Here is a 20,764-nt window from a genome sequence, read left to right on the forward strand (position 1 = left end):
TGGTGTAAAAAAACATTCTTTTTTCTGCTGGGTTTGGAGAAAAGGTTATAATGCCCATCGGTACTCATCGGTAAGTGGAGTTATTTGAGACTACTGCGAGATCTCTGCGTTTTCCAATGCATTTGTATCAAGCAATGTTATTATTCCCCTCATTCCCGTTATGACGGACCAATCATAGCTAATCTCCAATCCTCTGACCTGATTGGTTAAAGGGCGGCCCCTACTACATCCTTCGATTTGTTATGAGTCCGGCACTATCATGACTGCACACACCGATCTGTGTTGGGGGGCTAAGAGTAAATCTGGTTGGGAGGGATAATGTTGACATTCGAAGTCCCTCTCTCTGAACAGATGTTTACTCTGTGACTACCAACAGCAGCTTTATATAAACCAGTTTACTTTATGGAAATATCTTAATTGTAGTAACTGTCTTGTTGTAACTGTTTGCTCTCCTGTATTTTGCTTTTTGCTTGCATTCCTCACACTTTTCGCTGTCATTTTTAAAGATTGTGTCCGTGAACTGGTGCCCACACTGTAACATAGGCAGTCTGAGTAGTGCTTCACGTAGTTCATATAGATCATCTGATTTGCTTTGGGATGACATTGACTGTAAGGATATCAATGACAATGAACCTGTACATTTATGACCTTTTTCAATTTATTTTGCTCCGTCAGGTGTAATTCCATTATGATTGCCATCACATTTATGTATTTTCCGAAACGTTCATGTTTAAGTCTGGAAAGACAAAGGCAAACACTGTAATATTGTTTCTTAGAGCATCTGCATAAATAGGGATGAATGTTTTATGTGTATTTTTAGTATCTTGTCCACTATATCTGCCCCTGAAAAAGTAATTGTATTTGAAATAGAGAAGAGTTGGGGCCCAATGTAATATTTTTTCATGGGGCCCAAAACCTCTGGCAGTGCCCCTGTTTAAATAAACAGGGGGAAATAACTGTAACCAATGGGTAAGGTATCTTAGCCTTGTATGTTCTTCAATGTATTCCCATTTGTTTAGCCATTTTTACACACTACTCAAACATAACATACTGCCTTTGGTTTCCTGCTCCCCCAACAGAAGAGCCTTCATGGTTTGTTGCTCCTCTTTGTGCCCTTTCAGTTTTCCCATCAAGCAGACTTGTGGTTCTTCATTTTTTTTCTAATTTTTGTTCAGAAGAAATGTATGTAGGTACCAGTGCAAATGTTTACCATATGTTGAGCTGTCAAAAGTGATACTGTAGAAGTTGAAGTATCAAATCAAGCTTTTTACTGAAGTAAAAGTGTAAATGTACTGGTTTCAAAACTACTGAAAGTATAATAGTAAAATTAATGTTAGGGGAAAAAATGCCATTAAGGACAAAAGCTTAGGCTGCACCACAGGGGCCTATAGTGCACTAACCTACCTCCCCCAAAAAACATTTTTCTAAAGGCCATAATGACTATAATGTTGTATCAATATGTTAATGTATCATGTTTATACTTCTCATCCAACCACAATCAAATTCACTCTTTTGTGTGTTTTTTTTGAACGATGACAAGCTGGAATTAAAAAAGCTGAAATGTAATAGGATAAACGAGGCTATTTTTAAAATGTAAGGAGTAGAAAGTACAGATAATTGCTTGAAAATGTAAGGAGTAGAAGTAAAAAGTCGGCTGAAAAATAATGACTCCAGTAAAGTATAGATACCCAAAATTTCTACTTCAGTAAGGTAACAAAGTATTTGTTCTTCGTTACTTGACACCTCTGAAAAGTACTAATGCTGAAAGTCTGGGCTTTGAAGTTTGGCTGAGGACACCATCATATTTTGTCAACACGTCCAGGAGGCGAACTATCTTGCTGGCTCAACTCTTCAGTGACGTCAGACGCACGCTGCGCGCTCTCGGCCTTGACAAGAATTCAAATCTGAAAATCCCAGAAAGGGTCGTTTTGCCCTAATTGACTTGATTGCGCAGCATTTCTCATACGCCGAGCCACATGGTTATGTAATGTGGAGATGAAAAAATAAAATCCGTGGTTATGAAAACTTGAAAACAGGCAAAACAGAACCGGAACGAGTTCTTTACGCGGGCGAGTTGTGTTTCCGGGGCATCAAAGTCAGGTAAGTAAATACTCCTTTATACAGTCTATAATAAAACAATCTGCTACAACATAAACAATGTACCGCATTTCCTCCGTTCCTTAGGTGTACAACTTTAACATTTTGTACTGAGGAAGGAATTGTGTTGTTAGAATGCTTACCGACACATTTTGAGCAGCGAAAGAAAACACAAAATGTAATTTTTTTCTGTTTTTAGCTTGGAACAAGTTTCAGATGTATGGTACATTTCTTTAAACAACGTTGAATTTTTAATGATCAATTAAAATATTTTAGTCCCTACAATATTTTTTGGGTCCAGTCACTCTTAGACATTATTCCAGTTTATTGTCGATGTAATGCTTATGCTTTGCACTAGTCTTTCTCTTCCGCCCTTCTCTTTCTTTAATTATATTCCTCAGTGATAGCAGAGGTAAAAGTGCAGAGGACATCACTTCACTATGCACTGTGTATGAGGTACATACTTTTAAAACATGTTGCATATTGCATCCCAATCCTCATTTCAGTTTCATTTTGTGTCATTTCTACGAATCATGTGATTTATTTCACTCGTTTGCTTTTAACCTGCACTATTTTGTGAACCTGTTTCTCTGCGGGTGTCCCTTTGGTCTGAGGAGTGCAGCTCCTCTGTTCGCCCACTAGTCGGCGTTGTTCACCGTTAAATGTAGCCCGACTGTGACTCTGAGATTTGATTAGACATGCTCCTTTAACTGTTTAAAGATGAGATTAGATTAGATGGATCATTTGGGATACTTTTGGGTAAACTGGTAAATGTCTTTTTTATTTTCAAACAAATGAAAAAGCAGCCTGCATGGCTTTGGAAATTCGTATTTTATATTAAAATAAGTAGCTTATATTTTGTTTTGGTACAGCAAATGAAATACATTGGTTCCGCTAATTTAATATTGTTTGCATAGGACCTTTAAACATTATGTTTAATAACAGAAAAACAGTGATGTGCTATAAAACCTATCTGTAATCAGGTTTAGCTTAAATGTTAAATTCAGTGTTAAAATAGAAAGAAAGGTTAATTAACATTACATTATTCTCTTGTATTCCTCTTTCTATGAGAGTGTAAACATGCTCAAGAAATTGATAAAATTTCACCTTTTTAAGAAAAATGCATAAACAAGTGAAGACAATGTTAATAAGCGGTCGGTCTCAAAGCAGGAGGCCTTATGGGTAATGAGGTTTTGTCTCTCTAATTCATCCATCTGAAAACGTCGATTGGCCACGCGGCCAACACTTAAATTGGCCCCATTGATTGATAGCATAAAAACACAACAATGCAGCCACATAGCCCGGGTGGTTTCCCCCCTATAAGAAAGCTGGCGGAGTGAACTGGGTGTAGCTGTGTCTGTGTGCGCCTTGGCCAATGGAACCAGATCCTCCCTGCAGTGCGTAAGAGCGCGATTTAGGATTTAACCAAGTCTTTGCTGCGGGGCTGGCTGCAGTCTTCACCAGAGCCCGACGGCCTGAGAGCCTTCCGACGATGTCAGTGTAGTTTTCGCATCACTTTGGAGTCAGACTGCTTTTGTTTTTTGATCATTAAATAAAACAAACCCGAGCGTTTCTTCTCGAAGTATGACTGGAGTATTCGACCGGAGGATCTCGAGTGTGAAACCCGCCGACTTTCAGAGCTCATTTCAACTCTCCACCATGCACCATCCGTCTCAGGAATCTCCTACTTTACCCGAGTCCTCCGCCACGGATTCTGGCTATTACAGTCCGGCCGCTGGAGTCACACACGGGTACTGCTCGCCCAGCTCCACTTCGTACGGGAAACCCCTCAATGCTTACCAGTACCAGTACCCGGGAGTCAATGGATCCGCTGGAAATTACTCGACAAAAACCTACACTGATTACAGCTCGTACACGACCCCCGCCTACCACCAGTATGCTGGGACTTACAGCAGAGTGCAAGCCCAGCCAAGTCCTCAAGGTAAGCTACGGTCCGCAGATTTTTACATTTTTATAAGAACAGAGTATAAGTGGGTAACCTCATATACTTTACAAATAGGCCAAGTTTCACGTTTAAGGTTTATTTTGGTGTTGCTTGTGCGTTTTTTCTGACAGTTCTCCTTGTATAAAATCGTTAAAAATGCTGTTTGAAGCTTAATGCATCAACAACAATATATTATTTATATTATTAAGTGAGATATTGAATACGATTATATGTATGAGAATACTTTTTTCCTATTTTTGGAATTAGATTTGTCTATGAAATTTCTTTGTCATGGAAATTTAAAGGGCTAAGGCGACAGCCGATGCAAAGAGTTGTTACCAAAAAATGGTAATTGCCACAATTTTTAATACTTGTTTATTTTATTTTATTTTGTTTTATTCATAGAAAAAGAGATCAGCGAGCCAGAGGTGAGGATGGTGAACGGCAAGCCGAAGAAAGTGAGGAAACCTCGGACCATCTACTCCAGCTTCCAGCTGGCCGCCCTGCAGAGGCGCTTTCAGAACACACAGTACCTGGCGCTGCCGGAGAGAGCCGAGCTGGCTGCCTCACTAGGACTAACGCAAACACAGGTGAGAATACATGTGAAATTAATTTTTTACCTTTTTAGTTGTTTTTTTATTATCGTTTTCCACGCCTCTTTGTTGACGATAATGATGGACGTTGGAAAGCTTTGTGTCTGTGCGCTTTTACGCATGGTGCATCTGTTAACTCTTTTGTTTCTGCGCTTTTATTCAAGACATTAATGCTCCTGTTTGTCCCATTTTTCCCCAGGTAAAAATCTGGTTTCAGAACAGAAGATCAAAATTGAAGAAGATCATGAAAAACGGTGAGCTTCCCCCGGAGCACAGCCCCAGCTCCAGCGACCCCATGGCGTGCAACTCCCCACAGTCCCCTGCCGTTTGGGACACACAGGGCCCCTCCAGGCCGCACAGCCTGCAGCCACAAAGCATCAACTCCACGGCTGCTAACTTTTTGGAAAACTCGGCCTCATGGTACACCTCCGCCGGAAGCTCCATGACCCCCCACCTGCAGGCCCCCAACTCGATACAGCACTCGTTGGCTCTTGGAGCGGGGACGTTATATTGAAAAAACAAACAAACACACAAAAAAAACTTGTTGTTCATTTCAAATCTTTTTTTTTCTCCTGCTTCTATGGGACTCGTGTTCAAATTTCAGAGGAATATGCAATGTATTTGATGACAGTCATAGAAGAAACGTGTAAAATGTGTAAATGTGTGCATGTAATTTATTGCATTTTTGGAAGACTATTAAACGTTTAAATGGACAATGGACCTTTGAACCCTACGGCCTCTCTGCAGTCTCTTGTTATTTTAACCCTGCTATTTACACGGAAAATCACGACTTAGACTCACACGCATAAATAATGTCTGTGAGCCTCAGGTGACATTTGAACACACGGTTGTAAATCACAGCTGCTCAGTGGTGAGATGACTTTATACTGTAAATCTAATCTCTCAGTCGTTTTCTTTTGCCATAATATTTTAAACCTATATTCATTCCGTGATTTGAGGTTTGTTTTATTAAATACTTATATTTCACATGGCGAAGATGTAAAAAAGCTCAATCTATGTGGAGAACGATCCTTCCCTTTCATCTGTATTGGCAACAATTTAAGGGATATTATAATAATACTATTTCGTGTCTGCATTAAAGGGTGATAAAGCAATAGTGTAGAATTATACAGTTTGTTTCTAGAAAACTTGGCCTCTAGGCTGAGCCTCAACATACCGTGATAATTAGACAAACCTTAATTAAATACTTGTGTTTCCTGAACTGAATTAATTTGCCCATTTCGATGTTAATTTTGTGGTTTAAGCTAAATATCATTAGAAAAGTCTTATGTAATATTGCATTGAGACATATTAACGATGGAAGTCGATGGTGGCCCTCATAATATTTTTTTAATAATCTTACTTATGGTGATATTTTTATCTTGTTAGTGTTTAATAATTGTATCTGTGATACACCTGTGATCATACTGTACAAACCCAGTATTTTATATCCTTCACTCTGAAATTATTTTCGATTATTATAATAAGTATTATCATTATTACATGCACTCCTGCCTCTGATCACCTTTTCTCGTACATATTATATTTAGTTGGAGATCCTGATCGTGTGTTTCAGCCTGCCGCTCCTCAGTGCAGAGAAAAGCCTCCTCCTGCAGCAGACAGTGTGCACTCGCTCGCGCTTTGTGTCCCCTACAATTAGCCGCTTTGAATGGCAGAGAGGAGGCGAGGGGGGCGGCACGGAGATCTGAGACAATCCGCATTCCTGTGGGGGTAGACCGGCTCCAGAGCTCTGCCACTCCCGGCCGCAGCCCACCTTCCGGGTAAAATGAAAAAAAGTAGAGGGAGAAAAAAAAGGAAGAAAAGAAAAGACAAATCCTCCACGATTTCACCATGTTATTAGCAGGCAGTAATACCAGCGCTGCTGCTGCAAAACCGCTAAACAAACCGCAAGGCTGAGGGACATTTGAAAAGTGATCTAATTACATTTCAGACGACATGTGCACAAAAATCATCTACGCTTTTACAAAGCATGTAGCACAAAATCCCCATCCCCTCTGAATCTCAGACTAACAATAAACAACACTGCATCTGACCCACACACTGACCCATGCTCGTCACCATTCCCACCTAACACACACTCCTCTGTCCCCTCCTGATTGCAGTGACACTTCCCCATAGTACACAAACACGAGCAAAATGCTAATGCTAGTAGAAATCTTCTTCTTCTTCTTCTTCTTCTTCTTCTTCTTCTTCTTCTTCTTCTTCTTCTTCTTCTTTGTCTCCTTCTTCCTCTTCTTTCTTTCGTGCTCTTCTTCGTGTAGAACACCACCGTGGTTGTTGTTTTCCACCATTCCTCCTTTATACTAAACGGTTGTGGCGCACCTTAATTGCCGCGAGCAGCAGGTCACTCGAGAAATTTAGAGTTTTAACACCTGTTCGTGCATAGATACACAGAGACCCCTATATCTCCCTCATAAACACACAAGCTACTGTATGTTCCCCACTATTTATCTCACTCGCACACACACTCTCTGTGTAACACACACATAAACACACAAACACACACTCGTGCTGCCATTATATCGAGAGCCCCCGTTTATTTCCAACCGAACATTTTCCACTCAGCTAGTTTCCCCCCGTTTTGCAAATCGAGTCTAAATAATGACAGTTAGCTTTACTGGACAGCTTCAACTGTAACACTCCACAATAATTATTCTCCAGGATTAGGGCCTCCATTATCATAATCTGGACATTGACAATTACCTATAATTTGCAAAGATGCGCTTGGTTCTTGATTGCAGAGGGCTTTTTTTTTCAAGCTCGCCATCACTAAACAGTGACAGTAATAACAGCTAATTTTGCAGGCAATATATAAGAGCTTACCGGGGTGTGCAAACACTTTCCCACCTGGATTTGCTTATTCAACCAGCAGCAGGAAAAGCGTGCGGAGCTAGCTTTTGGGTAGTCTGTGAGTCTCAGCAGAGCGGAGAAAGGTAAGGATGACTCTCATATTTTCTATAGCCTGCTAAAGCTGTGACACCCTTGACTAGAAACTAGACCACAAGGGTTAAGAGAATGTAGTATTATATTTTCCCAAAAGCTGATTTAAAGCCATTTGTTTGAGTGAAATTTTGATTGTGAGTGTATGGGAGGTTGTGTACTGGTGCTTTTGGATGCAATCTTGTCAGTTGGTTGTACATCAGAAGCCCTCTGTGGTGCATGAAAAAGAATAAGGAGTGAGACATCCCTCTGTGTATTTCCCTCCCCCATATCTGTCAATCTGCTGCACTTTGCTTCTATCTATCTATCTATCTATCTATCTATCTATCTATCTATCTATCTATCTATCTATCTATCTATCTATCTATCTATCTATCTATCTATCTATCTATCTATCTATCTATCTATCTATCTATCTATCTATCTATCTCAAGGGTTTTTTCCATTTATCTATCAAAAGGCTTTTTACCATTTGCACCACATGATAAGATGCCACTTCTCTGATCTGAATAACATGACTGTGTGTTTGTGAGCTTTGTTGATGTTTACTCGATGCTTCCTCAGGCTCCCTGCAGCCTGAGATCAGAGTTGCAATGGCCTAGGAGCAGATAGTGAGTGAGGCCCCATGTCTGAGGATGAGGATTGGGTGGGTGGTGGGTGGGGGGTCTCCAGGTATAGCTGAATGTGCGCCAGTGGGACATCCGCGACTTGACAGCTGCATGAAGCTTTTCAGCGTCGTAATTTCAGATAATATCCAGAGCGCTCACTCCTCTCAGCAATTTGTATATGAATAACCGAATAATTTCCCCCTTTTGTTCCATCTGTGCTACCTCAAATCCAAATAAAGATGCCTTTTAGTATTAAAAGTGGTAGAAAATTACAGGTAATTATCTTTGACGGTAAAAACGCTGTAATCAGCGGGCTACATCAAAAATTACCCTAATTATGCCTGCATTTATGAGAATGGAAAAAAAGCCTCACTTGGATAAAAACCCACAAATTGTCCCAAATATCTCCTTCATATTGAACGCCGCTGCAGCTGGCTGCTTTGTTCAAACATCGATCCCGTGGAGCTTGGCATTTAACGGCCTGCATTAGGACGGAGAGAAGGGAGAAAACATTTTGTCAATACTTCTAATAATTGAGGGAGGAATGACAAGATGAGCTGGACCTGGAGCAAATGTCTTTCGGGGTGAATGTAGACAGCAGCAGTGCAGGGTAAGTTAATTTCCTCCGCTGTTTGATAAATCTATATACTGTGGCGTTCTTTGGATTTATTCAAAATGGGCTTTTCACTGCAGAAATGTGTCATCAGCTAATGTTCAAATGTCTGCTAGAAGCTCGTGCACACCAGGGGGACGGGAAATAGGCCTATAATAATGTCATGTTGGCCCAATATGAAGCATGGAAAACGGGGCCTTAAATGAATTTTTTGAAATCATGCAACAGCAGGCATCGGTTTTGAGTCACGGTTTACTCATTCTGACAAAACATAAAAAGTGTATGTACAACCAAAATCGCAGATTATATTTACAGACAGACAATTTGCTTGCTTTTGCATGTTGGGGAAACAAACCAAAAATAAAAGCAGTCAGGAGTCCATCATGGCTGAAGTTCTGGGCGCAAAAGCGCATGAAGAGTTCGCAGTCCTTGCCCCCAAAAAGTGGCCAAAATGTCACTGAATATATTTGGTATATTGACGTTCAGATGTTGACATGAATGAAAGCATAACAAATATGCGAGCCCACTCAACAGCTTAAAAAACAACAGGTTAGTTCCCTTGTTTGTGTCTTCACACCGAGGATTGGCTGCAGTTTTATCCCTCAGCAGAGCAGCAAAAAAGGGTTATCTCTCCTTTTCTCTCCAGTCTCTGCGCTCACACAAATTGTAGGCTACGTTGGAGAAAAAAAATTAAACTGCATGGAGAGGCCTCCTCTGCCTCTTCACGAGTCTATCTCTGCATTGAATCTTGATGTGGGGAGGAATACCAGTGAGAGTAGCCGGGCATGTAGCTGTTGGCCGGCATGTTAACTCCTTTGGAAGAGGCCGAGACGTCCCAGATTGGAGGGATGGTCGGGGAGCGCGGGGAGAGTGACATGGAACCCGGGATGGGGTCGCTCTCGTGCGGGTTGCCGCCTTGTTTGAGCAGCTTCTTGAACTTTGACCTCTTGTTCTGGAACCAGATCTTTACCTGGGGGAGGAGAGGAGTGCGTGTAATTAAGGACATGAGGATAAGGTGCTTTAGTGGAGATGCGTAAAAGCTGCAAAATGTAGGAATTCAAGCTTTTACACCAGAAAAATATCCAAAGCGTGAAGACAATAATAAACTATAGTATTGATAATATTCTGATCTTTATTGTTATTATAAACGTGCTAATTCACAGGTGTTAGTGTAGAAATCCAGAGTAGAAATCCTCCCTCTTACCTGGGTTTGCGTCAGTCCCAGAGAGGCAGCCAGCTCCGCGCGCTCCGGTAAAGCGAGGTACTGTGTTTGCTGGAAACGGTGGTTCAGTGCTTGCAGCTGCAAACTGGAATAAATTGTCCGAGGTTTGCGAATCTTCTTGCCTTTCCCATTAAAACGAATTTCCCCATTTTCAATCACCGTCGTTTTCTGCTGCTCTGCAACAAAAACAATCAATGTTATTATTCAAAACCAACAGCCTGGATTACATCTCTGTCTCTGTGCATGCAGGGAGGAACGGCTGAGATAGTCCCGAAAGGAGGAGATAAATTCAGAAGCCTGGAATAAAACCGCCTGCAATGATAAATCCTGGCTGATCACATTGCATTGAAGCGGCGTGGCAGCCACAATCCTCATACGCTGTCATATTTAGGATATTGCTCGTAATGACATGTCAATTAAATGCTAATTACAACATTCAGGGCGTGCGTGCTGCCTAATTTTCACGAGTAGTTGGTGGGGATTGCACGCTCGTGCATGATCAGCCCGGGAATTAGAACAGGTTTTGTGGGAAGTGACAGGAGAGCTGAACAGGAATGAAAAACACAGGCTAGGGGAACGGTAAATAGGCTGGATCAGGAATTATCCGGTGCCATTTACGCGCGATTTTTCTTCGGCGTAATCGCCCACACCTACGCTTGAAATATCATTCGTCCGAATTTGGAGTGGCCGCGCGGTGACTTGGGCATGACACCAACACTGGCAGAGAGAAACGGTTTGATTCCCATTTGAGGGCCACCCATATTTATAAGACGGTCTGCCAGAAGCCGGTGGATGGACAAAAGGGGGGGTCTCTTACCTGTGCCGTCTAACCTTGTCTGTCCTCCCGTGTTGTTGTGATACGACGGCAGGTACGGGCTGTGGTGCGCGTGGCTCACGTATGGGTAGGGTAACGACCTGTTGTAGGTGTTGGTCCCGGTGTACGCGGTATTGTCGTGCTGGTGGTGCGCGTGTGAGCCGGAGTGGAGACAGTGCAGCGGGTAGTGTCCGCCGGCCATCGACGGGGAGCTCTGCTGTGAGTGCGCTTGCTGCCCAAACTCCATGAACGCAGACTTGGACGAGTCCTGAGGCTCCAGACCGTCAGCCATCGTAGTCATGGTCATCATCGAATTTTCTGCCTTGAGAGCACTCACCCCCCTCTCTCTCAAGACCAAATCGGTTTTCTCTCTCTCGCTGTGCTGTTGTCTCTCTCCCCCTCTCCACCGCGGAACAGATATTGTCCTATTAACACCCGGATTTTCCACACGCGTCTTTATTCCCCCCTTGTCCTGTGATATTCTCACCCAAAGTGGCGGAAGGTAGACATAAGTTAAGGGCGAGATTTTTAGGTGGATTCTGTTAAAATTGAGCCCTTGCTTCCAGACTTGATGCAGACACTACAAGTAAAATGGTTTGTCTCCAAAGGGCAGCGCCTCCCGATTGGTCATCCAACCCAACGTCATCAGAGCTCTGCGCTTCACGGAGACTTGAGCTGGAGTTAACCCACCTTACCAGCTCCCACCACAACTATGGGGGAAATAATATACGGTGGGAAAGACGCATAATTCCTACAGACAAGCTTCACACGTAAAAAAAAAAAAAGGCTTTTGGAATTGCCGAGTCGATTTTGTTTTTTACCCAAACCCCCAAATTACGCACGACTCGACAACATATAGTGCGCGCTTTGATTTAGCTTGACGAGGCAGCAGTCTATATGTGCCTGTTTTTTAACTCCTCCTCTCCTCGGATAAATAATTACTTTATAGGAGAACATCACACAAACACCCTTTTAGATTGTATTAAACTGCAAAACTGATTTTTAAACCAATTATTAACAAAATGTTTACTAAATAGCCTTACAATAAGGAAAGCATTGTCTTCAAAATGCACGTGTACTGTGTGGAAAGATTTAATGTCCTTTATTGTCACTGCAAACATTTGAAAATAAGTATGGGATTATTATAGCACTATTAGACATACATGTAGATACAATTTTAACGATTTATTATTTTTAGAGTGAAAAAAATAATGCCTTAACAGGTGAAGTGCCCTTAAAATTAGTGAAAATATTTCCAGAAAAATAAATGTTTTTTTAATCTATCAATTAGAAGTTTTGCAAATATTATTAACAGAATAACTCATTATAAAACACATTTTTTGCAGTGTATTTTTTCTCGCCTAATGACTAGCCCCTCGTGAAGCCCCCCTCCTGCTCTGAATGTAACATATATTATAACTGTTGCTTTCTCCTGAGGCTACTGACCATATGATTAAGGATCTTCAGACAATTCAAAATACAGCACATGTGACACATCAAATAACAATATGCCTGGGGTACAATAGGTTATTTTTCACGTAGAAGGGTGGATACCGAGATAAATTGACAGTGTCTTTTATCCCTGTTGTAATATGAGGCCTGATTTGGTCCTCAATATATGTAAATTATACAGTTTGCCTCTCAGGGCTGCGATGTTCTGTTTGAAAATGAGAATAAAATACGATTTCTGTCTGTTTTACTCATTCAAATCATGGTTTACACATATTTTTTCCCAGTGTTTCATTTAGCGAAATTCCCCCCAAAAAGGCGATGAAAATAATTACGGCTGCAATCAAGTTACAGCGAAAACCTATTTGATTAGCGGCCACACTTTACTCAAATTGCAACTATAAAATTAAGAACAATTCGCCTGTAATGATTATGGCCTGGATTTATTTTGGGAGGGTGGAATAAAAGTGGATATAGCATAAATTATCCCCTAATTACACGCCAGTGTCGCCTCAATTATCCTCTTATCAAAAATGGTTGTCTAAACGCAGCGTTTAGTTTCAATTTTCTCCTTTTCTGTAACAAGAACTTGGTACCTTGCTATTATCGTCAAGCTACGGTTGTTATTTACTTTGTGGGATTTAAAAAGTGCACACAACCCAGCCGGATAATCATTTTACAGCAGCGGACAGAGAGAGGAGCACAGAGACAGGGATGTAAGCCACAGGACATCCGCATGGATCTATTTTATTCCTCCAGATTCCTCTTGGTTATTTAACATTTCTTTTAAAAGTGAGTTCCCTTCTTTGTCTCCAGGAGGGCTGCAGGTAGGAGCCTCTTTTGATGCTCTTCTAATTTCGCTGACAGTGATGGATGATTTTATTCCCTCTAATAATTCTGCTTTCTTGTTTTGTTTTGCGCACACGTATTGCGCGCCCAAGCAGACTTTGCAGGAGCACCTTTGGTCACCCCTCAGTGATCTAACACAGTGGCCAATTCCCCTGCCCGTGTTCCACTTGGACACGCAGAGCAGAAACAAGATCCTTTACCTTTTCTAATCGCCTTTGAGAGCAGCTACAAAGACATGCATACTCTGCTCCCTGCGGGCAAAAGTAAAAAAAGTCTCCAGGTTATATAGATTGGATGTGACAGTTTTTGCAGCATCATCAAGTGTGTTTGAGTGTGCAACCGCAGGATTATTAAGTTGCGGGATGGCCGTGCGGGTGTAATGTCAGAGTCTCGGTGTCCCGCAGGCGTGTTTAGAGACTTCTCTGTGCACACTGAGATTAAGTGGAGTGGTGAAAGGACGGATTTGTTTGAACGGAGAGAACATGACATAGTCGACCTTGGTGCTTTTGAAATGCTTTACATGTAGCATGAATGTTGACAAGCGTGTCTAATTGAGAGGCCTGCAGGATTGTATCAGTGCAGGATTTCTAAACGGTTAAATAGTTTTTAGTCTGTGCAAAAATGATCTTAAAAATCAGAAAGCGCCTTTATTGCATCTCACCTGCTGCATCTCACCTCTTGATGTACTCCGTCCTATTAGGAGTTCATAGCCTTATTCCGGGGAGACATTATTTTATATTTCACTTCCTCAAAATGTCACTCACAAAATGAGGCAGCGGCAAATCTAGAAATCACTTTTGTCCCTAAGTAGATGATTGACCTTCAGCACAATCAATGGCCATGCTGGTTTAACAGAAGTGGTCTTTATTTCCAGCTGTCTTATAAACGCTGATGAATGACTCTCTAAAATCACTCCAGGCCTGGGATTTCCCTGAAATCCACTGTCTAATCCGAGATAGGAAAAAATGAAAACATCTCACATCAAGTTTGAAGGTGTAACCGGGCTTTATTTAGTATTTAACACAGTCACAGACAGTTAAAGTAACCTCAAGTTTGGTTAGCCAACTTCAATCTAATTGTAAGTATCATTTGGCCTGTTTATGCACGTATAGTTCTTCACACGTTTCCAACAGACTGGTTAGAAAAGATGTGAATATACAGTAACTAGCTCCCCCTGCATTTCCTCTCCTCCTTTCTGCTTGTGTGTCACAGGCTGTTTTAACACCGCCCGTCTTTTCTAGTTCATCCGGCCACATGTGTTAATCATATCTGAGCGTTAACACGGAGTTCCAGAAAGACACAGGTCATAATTGTCGCGAGTGGCTGGGCGTTTGCGGTCGTTTCCCTCTAACAGCTATTGACTGGCTCGCATGGAAAGCCACCTCCTCGGCTGCTCGGGGACCCGGGCGGTCGTGGGGAACGCAGAGGCTTGTCACTGCAGAGAAAGATGGAGAAGCAGTTAAACAACATGTCTCCCTTCCCCGCAAAAGCGCAAAGCCACTGGCGCTGCGCAGACAGCCAGGCGTCGACGGCTCTAAGTCGCTGCGCGTGAAGGGCGGGAAGCAGATGCATGCTACACACAGCTGTCTGTGCAACATGCTCCACTGTAACTTGATTCAGAAGGAGCAGCAAACACACCCACAGCAGCCCAAAGTGATCACTGATCAGCCTTTAATGCTTAAGCAGAATTCATCCGTGCCCAAATGGTTACGCGCCGCTTTTACGCACATAAATTGCGCATGGTGCACTAATGCAAACCCACTTATGCAAAAGCTTTGATGTGTTTTGTAAAAGCGTGCAACTACATCAAGAAAAATTGCGGTTTGGTTTATAAAGAAAACCATGCGCGCTCCCAGGCACACGACTGTTTACAATAAGTTTTGCATCAGAAATTAGGATCGCATTATCTCTCTAGTAAATGGCAAAATTGGCATATGCATGGCCCCAGGTGCAGACGAGGGGGGACTTCAGATGGACCCAATGTAGCGTGATGCTAGTGGAGCTAAATGACCACAAATAAGCAAAAGGCCCTGCGCCACTGAGCCTTCACAGCCTCTCACACGCTAATGGATTTAATTTGGCACGGCTCAAGCTGCACTGGTCCCACTCAGGGCCCGGGTCCTAATTAAGACTGCTTGTTTCTCTTGTCGCCTTCTCTCTCTGTATGCTTTGGGCCCAACTAAGAAATTGCTTCACGCTGTTTCCTGCACCAGACATGTGTTTTTCAGATTTTGACATTTGTTTCAAAATGGTGAACTTAAAGATAGGCAAATATAGCAGAATTTTAGCATTTTTGGTGAGGTTTATGCGTAAAATCAAAATCATGAGAAAGGCAAAGAAACGGGCGCAGTTTTCTCAAGTAATGGGCTGAAATATCATACATTTTTTGGTGATTTATGCAAAAAATGCTTAGCAGAAAAAAACGAGGGTTTCGACATAAATTTAATGTGTCCTATCTGCAGAATTTGAATCTAAATTAAATATTCCTAAGTCTGGACTTATTGCTGCTGGTTACGCGTTATATGAGCTGGTGAAAACGCAAAGCTATAGGATCTTGTATACTGAGTCAATAAATAAGGAACCATATTCAAAATTGTATCTGAATTTTATGTCAGTAACAAATAAGACTGTGAGAGTGCCAGGGCGCGTATTGGTCCCCCTTTCTTCCCTCTCTCGACTTAATACGCGACATTATTAGGTCTGACAGCACAGTGGTCGGTCTTGAAGGAGAGGATTTGGTCGATAGATGACAGACAGGAAGGCCAGCAATCATGGGCTCTTTTTTTATCAGAATGTACTGTTCGATGCCGTTTATCCCTGATGATAGAAAATTGCTCTGTTGCCAGGACGCTGCCGCCGAAATAGAGGGCAGGAGCAACATTTCCATTTTCCAGTTTGAAAGCCATTGAAATGAATTAGTAAAAAATGAAAAAAAGAGGAAAAATGAGAAAGAATCCCCTGGTAAACAAAGGGGAGCAAACAAAGATACCATTTTCTTTTGCCGAGAATCCAACCTCCTCATTTCCCCTGTTTTTCTCTCTCTGTCTCTCCCTCCCTTCAGTGAAGGTTTTACTTCAACAGTTGCAAATCACATGCTTGGCTTCTAATGTAGTCCAAGGCCCGGGCCTACTTCAAAGACAATCATTTATTTCCCAACCTCCCGGAATAATTAGAGCGCCTTTTCATCCGTCGTGACAGAGAGAGAGAGAGAGAGAGAGAGTGAGAGAGAGAGAGAGAGTGAGAGAGAGAGAGAGTGAGAGAGTGTGAGAGAGAGAGAGAGAGAGAGAGAGAGAGAGAGAGAGAGAAATTAAGACAGAATAGTTGACGACGAGGAGCATTAAGCGAACTCCTGAAATGTTTAACCAGCAGGAACAAATGAACAAAAACCTGTCACAGTGGGAGAAATGGCGAAATATTGAAGGACGACATTTGGTTTAATCAGATTTTAGAAACCTGTGCGTAAAAAGTTCAATTAGGTTTGGAATAATTTAACAAAGAAGCAAAAATATATTTAAACAAAGGCCTTATTTGCCCTCAATATTTTTTTAAATTATAAGCATTTGAAATCAAATTATTTCTATGGCTTTGTTTTTGTCCCTATCACTAGGGATCACCCACTTTGTCACACCAACAGCTTTAACGTGTTGACATGTACATTTTTTATTATTCTGAATACACTCTCCAAAACAGGTTAACTAAAATAAAAAAATAAAAAAACAAGGTCAGTGAAAGGATTTAAAGAGAAAACGAGGATAAAAGACAATTCATAAAAAAAGAAAAACAAGAATAATATCAGTATGGTGGATATTTAATGTCTTAGTGGGGGATTTTTCGTTAAGTGATATAATTAGGTGTAATCTGGGGATTATTTATCAGTGACACAGACGGATCCTGTGGTGAAAAGGCCTCATCAGTCTACAGGAGGGGGTGACTGTCTGTGTCCGAGCAGGCAGGTGCTTTTAAAACCTCCACAGGCTCTGAACGCGCCTCCTGCGCGCGCCACACACTGCATGGAGCCTGATAGATGGAAAAATAACAGCCGAAGCACTGGATTTGAGTGAAGCTTTGAGAAGAGATATAATAAATTGTGGTGGACACCGAATGTACCACTAAAACAGTTGCAATCCCTACAGGAGGCCGTTACAATGTGAGTATAATTACAGGAACATTACAGCTAAATCAGCTGGATTCTTAATGAGGTTTGGTGCGAACAAGCAAAACTTACAAATTCAAGGTTCAAAATTATGTTTCTACTGAATTACCGGGAGTCAAATTAACTAATTCGGCCACACAACATGAGTATTATGTGAAATTTAAAACAAAGAAGCTAATTCTCTCTAGGCTTGGATTTATTCTGTAGGCCTTCATGGTGTAAACACAAATTTATGGGATAAGCCTGAGTAAACGTGTAAAGTATGAACTTTATAGGATAATAATGACAATGAGACTTAAATTTGGAACATATGCTGAATAAATAAAGCCAATAATGATCAATCAAACTGCTTAATTTAAAGCTCATCTGCAAATGCAACCAGATGAACCTCATAGAAGAGAAATGAACCTTGAGGCAGTGTGATAAAATCATTCAATTTACAGTAGAGGAAATAATGACTGCTTTCGATATTAAGGTTTGATATTAGATCAGATTGAACCTCACTATGAGGCCAAAAAACGCAGTAAAAATCCAGAAAAATCCAGTTTATTTTGTTGAATAAAATACAGACACACCAATATATACCTTGGATGCACACAACAGAACAAACTAATAAGAAAAACAGTGTGTGCTCCTCCAACAGGAAAGTCCTGGCTCTCATATGGGAGTGAAAGCCCCACTGGAGAAGGTGCTGCACACAATGGCCTACACTGACTGTGGAATAAAGGTGTTTGAAATTTAAGAGCCCGTTGTGAAGTGAAGTGGAAAAAAAGGGCGAGGAGAAAAGGAGTCACACCTGGTGAGATGTGGTGAGGTGGGCGAGATGCTGCTCGGGTTCTCAGGGGCTGGGAGTCGGAGGAGTTTGTCAGGTGATATCTGTGGACCTTTGTCTGCTGCACATTCGGACACTCCTACCTGAAACTGCAGCTCACACCAGGCTGGGGTTGGTGGTTTGGTCTTGTTGCTTTATGTTCTCTTCAGTCACATGCTTGCACATTGGAAGTTGAAGAAATAAAGTAAAGTTGTGTTGGGGTTTTGCAAATAGAAGCTGCTGATAACAAGAGAAAACCTGCAATGTAAGGTTAAAATTCAGTCTTTTTGCCTTTTTTTGTTATTTAACAGTGAAGGAAAAAATCATCTCAGGCTGACAAATTTGCAAAAACCACCTCTAATAACTAAACTGATCATAGTAAAAAAAAAAGTACACAGTTTATTTTACTTCTGTAGTAATAATATATAATAAAGATTTTGTGCCTTTGGGTAAACGCATTAAATACACACAGCAAAGACATCTCAATTTACAAATAGAAATGCCTTTTGTTCTGCATTATCAACACCATCATCATTATTATGGATATAGTGGATGTTTCTTTCTTTAAAATGTATGATAATCTGGCCCATGATGTCCATTGAGATGATGTTACTGCTGTAACTATTATTGTAATCATCATCATCATCATTACGTTTCCCAAATCTCTGGAGCGTCAAAAGTGTTTGAATGTTGTTTAAGCTCTTACATTGCACATTCTCCTTAAAACAATACCATAAAATGACCAACGTTCAGAGCAGAAAATATAAAAAGATCAGGACATCCGGATCATAGAGAGATGTTATTGTGAGAAGTTTAAAAAGGAACCAGAATGTCAGCAAAAATCACTCATTGAGCACTCTAAATTGAAAGTCCCTTTTATAGGGTCACTGTATTATAAAAACTACTCCAATAGTGTCCATATATCTATATGTAGAAAATGTCATTATATACACATTATGCGGATTTTTTAATAATAATCAGTATTGTTGCACAGCGTTAAACCAAAAAAGAGACTATAAAATAGTCCTAAACTTAGGACCACCTTGAAAACAAGATGGTACATCTAAAGGGGTTCATCCTAGTAAATACATTTCAATTTGAACATACCTTCTTGTTGTTGTTTGAACAAATTTCTTTATAATTTATGGACAAAATGAACAGCAATTTATTCCTGATGTAAAGAAATGCTGCATTTAGGAGTCAATCATATAACCATCACACTGGTCTTATCTAAAATTTAAATATTAGCCCTTTATCAGTTATAAGCCGAATGTTCTCCAGTGTTCTCTTAGTTAACTCAGAACAGATCACTGATCAGTTTAATGATTTGGCCAAAAGATCAAATCTGAAGCCAGCCTCATCATATCACAGTTATTAATTATCTGCCTCTCAGCCTTTATTTTCATTTGCTCTGAACTGTCAGAATGGAGTGGAGACATTTTTAGGACTTTGTCCATCCTGCTGAAGTGAAGGTAGCCAATTATTGCATTCATTGTCCTTGAAAATGCATTACGCCTCACCTGAGGGCTCACTCACTCACAGAGACTGAAGGGCCGATTAACAGACGACTTCTGACCTTAATCCATCGCAAAAAATCACCCAAAAGAGCCAGACGGCAATCAGCCATTCTCACCCAGTTCAATGTTTCAAACTTTCTTATTGTTGACATCTCACCTTGGGCGGCAGGAGGGCAACTCTGAGTTTGGGACCTTGAACACTGACGTTCATTTATAAATGTCTGAAAATGAGGTGAGATGAGTGAATCAATCAGAGGACTTCCAGTCTGTGTGACTGTCTGTTAAATTTTGTTAATGAAAAATATGTCAATTTCATGAGTTCATTATGAACAAGTGGCCCTCTTAAGCCCCCCGTTTTACATTAATCTGCACTATAACTATATTTAATAACACTAATACAATTCAAAGCAGAGAAGGACATTTTCGTTGTGTCATTTTAAAAAAGTTAAACAAAAACAAATCCTCTGAAAAAAAGACATTTTCTATATGATACCTACTGTGATTTTTCCACCATTATCTTTTACACATTAATTTCTAATAACAGGTGGCAATGAGGAACATAGTTAAAATGCATCAATAACAACACATATCTGTTTTTTAGTACAATTTTTTTGTAATAATCATGTAATAAACAGAAAAACATGTAAAATAACAACAAAATAAATTCATATTATCTTTAACGTTATAAATAGAAGCTTTAACTACATAACAAAGACATTCAATCATACAATTAATACAAACTAGGTGCTTGTGGCTATGTTATATGTTTCTGTAATAAATGCCTTATCTGATTATAACTAAATCATGTAGTTTTATAATCATTAATTAAAACTCTACAGCTGTTTAAAACTATATGACATATCAGTGTAACAAATTACTAAAAAAGTATCTGCTTTTATTTATTATATATAGTCAAACAGTCATTGATTGAAATTGTATATCTGCTTATGAACACATGAAATGTATTATTATAATCACTTAAATGTATAATACCTGGATTTTACTACATAATATATTGCTATTATCACTTTATAAACAAACCGGTTATAACTGTATAATAATCATGTAATAAACACAAAACTTGCATATAAGTAAATTATGTAGTGTTATAATAAATTAATAAACATTTATA

The 20,764-nt window shown here is 40.4% G+C and overlaps 2 protein-coding genes and 1 long non-coding RNA gene across 3 annotated transcripts; 1 reads left to right on the forward strand and 2 right to left on the reverse strand.

Moving 5' to 3' along the window:
* The first annotated feature begins 1,883 nt into the window (after nt 1–1,883).
* Nucleotides 1,884–5,368, forward strand: dlx5a (distal-less homeobox 5a). The gene is made up of 4 exons (XM_034704087.1): nt 1,884–2,100; nt 2,185–4,039; nt 4,448–4,632; nt 4,835–5,368. The coding sequence occupies exons 2-4, from the start codon at nt 3,682–3,684 to the stop codon at nt 5,147–5,149; spliced, it is 858 nt and encodes a 285-aa protein (XP_034559978.1). The 5' UTR covers nt 1,884–2,100; nt 2,185–3,681; the 3' UTR covers nt 5,150–5,368.
* Nucleotides 5,369–9,059: 3,691 nt separating this feature from the next.
* Nucleotides 9,060–11,580, reverse strand: dlx6a (distal-less homeobox 6a). The gene is made up of 3 exons (XM_034704088.1): nt 10,857–11,580; nt 10,022–10,215; nt 9,060–9,787 (listed from the first exon to the last, which is right to left on the reverse strand). Exons 1-3 carry the CDS (start codon nt 11,161–11,163, stop codon nt 9,548–9,550), a joined length of 741 nt encoding a protein of 246 aa, XP_034559979.1. The 5' UTR covers nt 11,164–11,580; the 3' UTR covers nt 9,060–9,547.
* A 6,271-nt stretch (nt 11,581–17,851) lies between these two features.
* Nucleotides 17,852–19,843, reverse strand: LOC117827520. The gene is made up of 3 exons (XR_004634232.1): nt 19,790–19,843; nt 18,101–18,373; nt 17,852–18,018 (listed from the first exon to the last, which is right to left on the reverse strand). It is a non-coding gene; the product is annotated as an uncharacterized LOC117827520 (long non-coding RNA).
* Nucleotides 19,844–20,764: the final 921 nt, after the last annotated feature.

The sequence above is a fragment of the Notolabrus celidotus genome, chromosome 16 (genome assembly GCF_009762535.1).
Source record: "Notolabrus celidotus isolate fNotCel1 chromosome 16, fNotCel1.pri, whole genome shotgun sequence".
NCBI classification, from domain to species: domain Eukaryota; kingdom Metazoa; phylum Chordata; class Actinopteri; order Labriformes; family Labridae; genus Notolabrus; species Notolabrus celidotus.

Coding starts and splice junctions, on each gene's coding strand:
- dlx6a (XM_034704088.1), bottom strand. CDS start 11,163: ATGATGACCATGACTACGATGGCTGACGGTCTGGAGCCTCAGGACTCG. Junction 10,216..10,856: donor GACAAGGTTAGACGGCACAG/GTAAGAGACCCC, acceptor TTTTTGTTGCAG/AGCAGCAGAAAACGACGGTG. Junction 9,788..10,021: donor TGGGACTGACGCAAACCCAG/GTAAGAGGGAGG, acceptor CTCCTCCCCCAG/GTAAAGATCTGGTTCCAGAA.
- dlx5a (XM_034704087.1), top strand. CDS start 3,682: ATGACTGGAGTATTCGACCGGAGGATCTCGAGTGTGAAACCCGCCGAC. Junction 4,040..4,447: donor AGCCCAGCCAAGTCCTCAAG/GTAAGCTACGGT, acceptor TTTTATTCATAG/AAAAAGAGATCAGCGAGCCA. Junction 4,633..4,834: donor TAGGACTAACGCAAACACAG/GTGAGAATACAT, acceptor ATTTTTCCCCAG/GTAAAAATCTGGTTTCAGAA.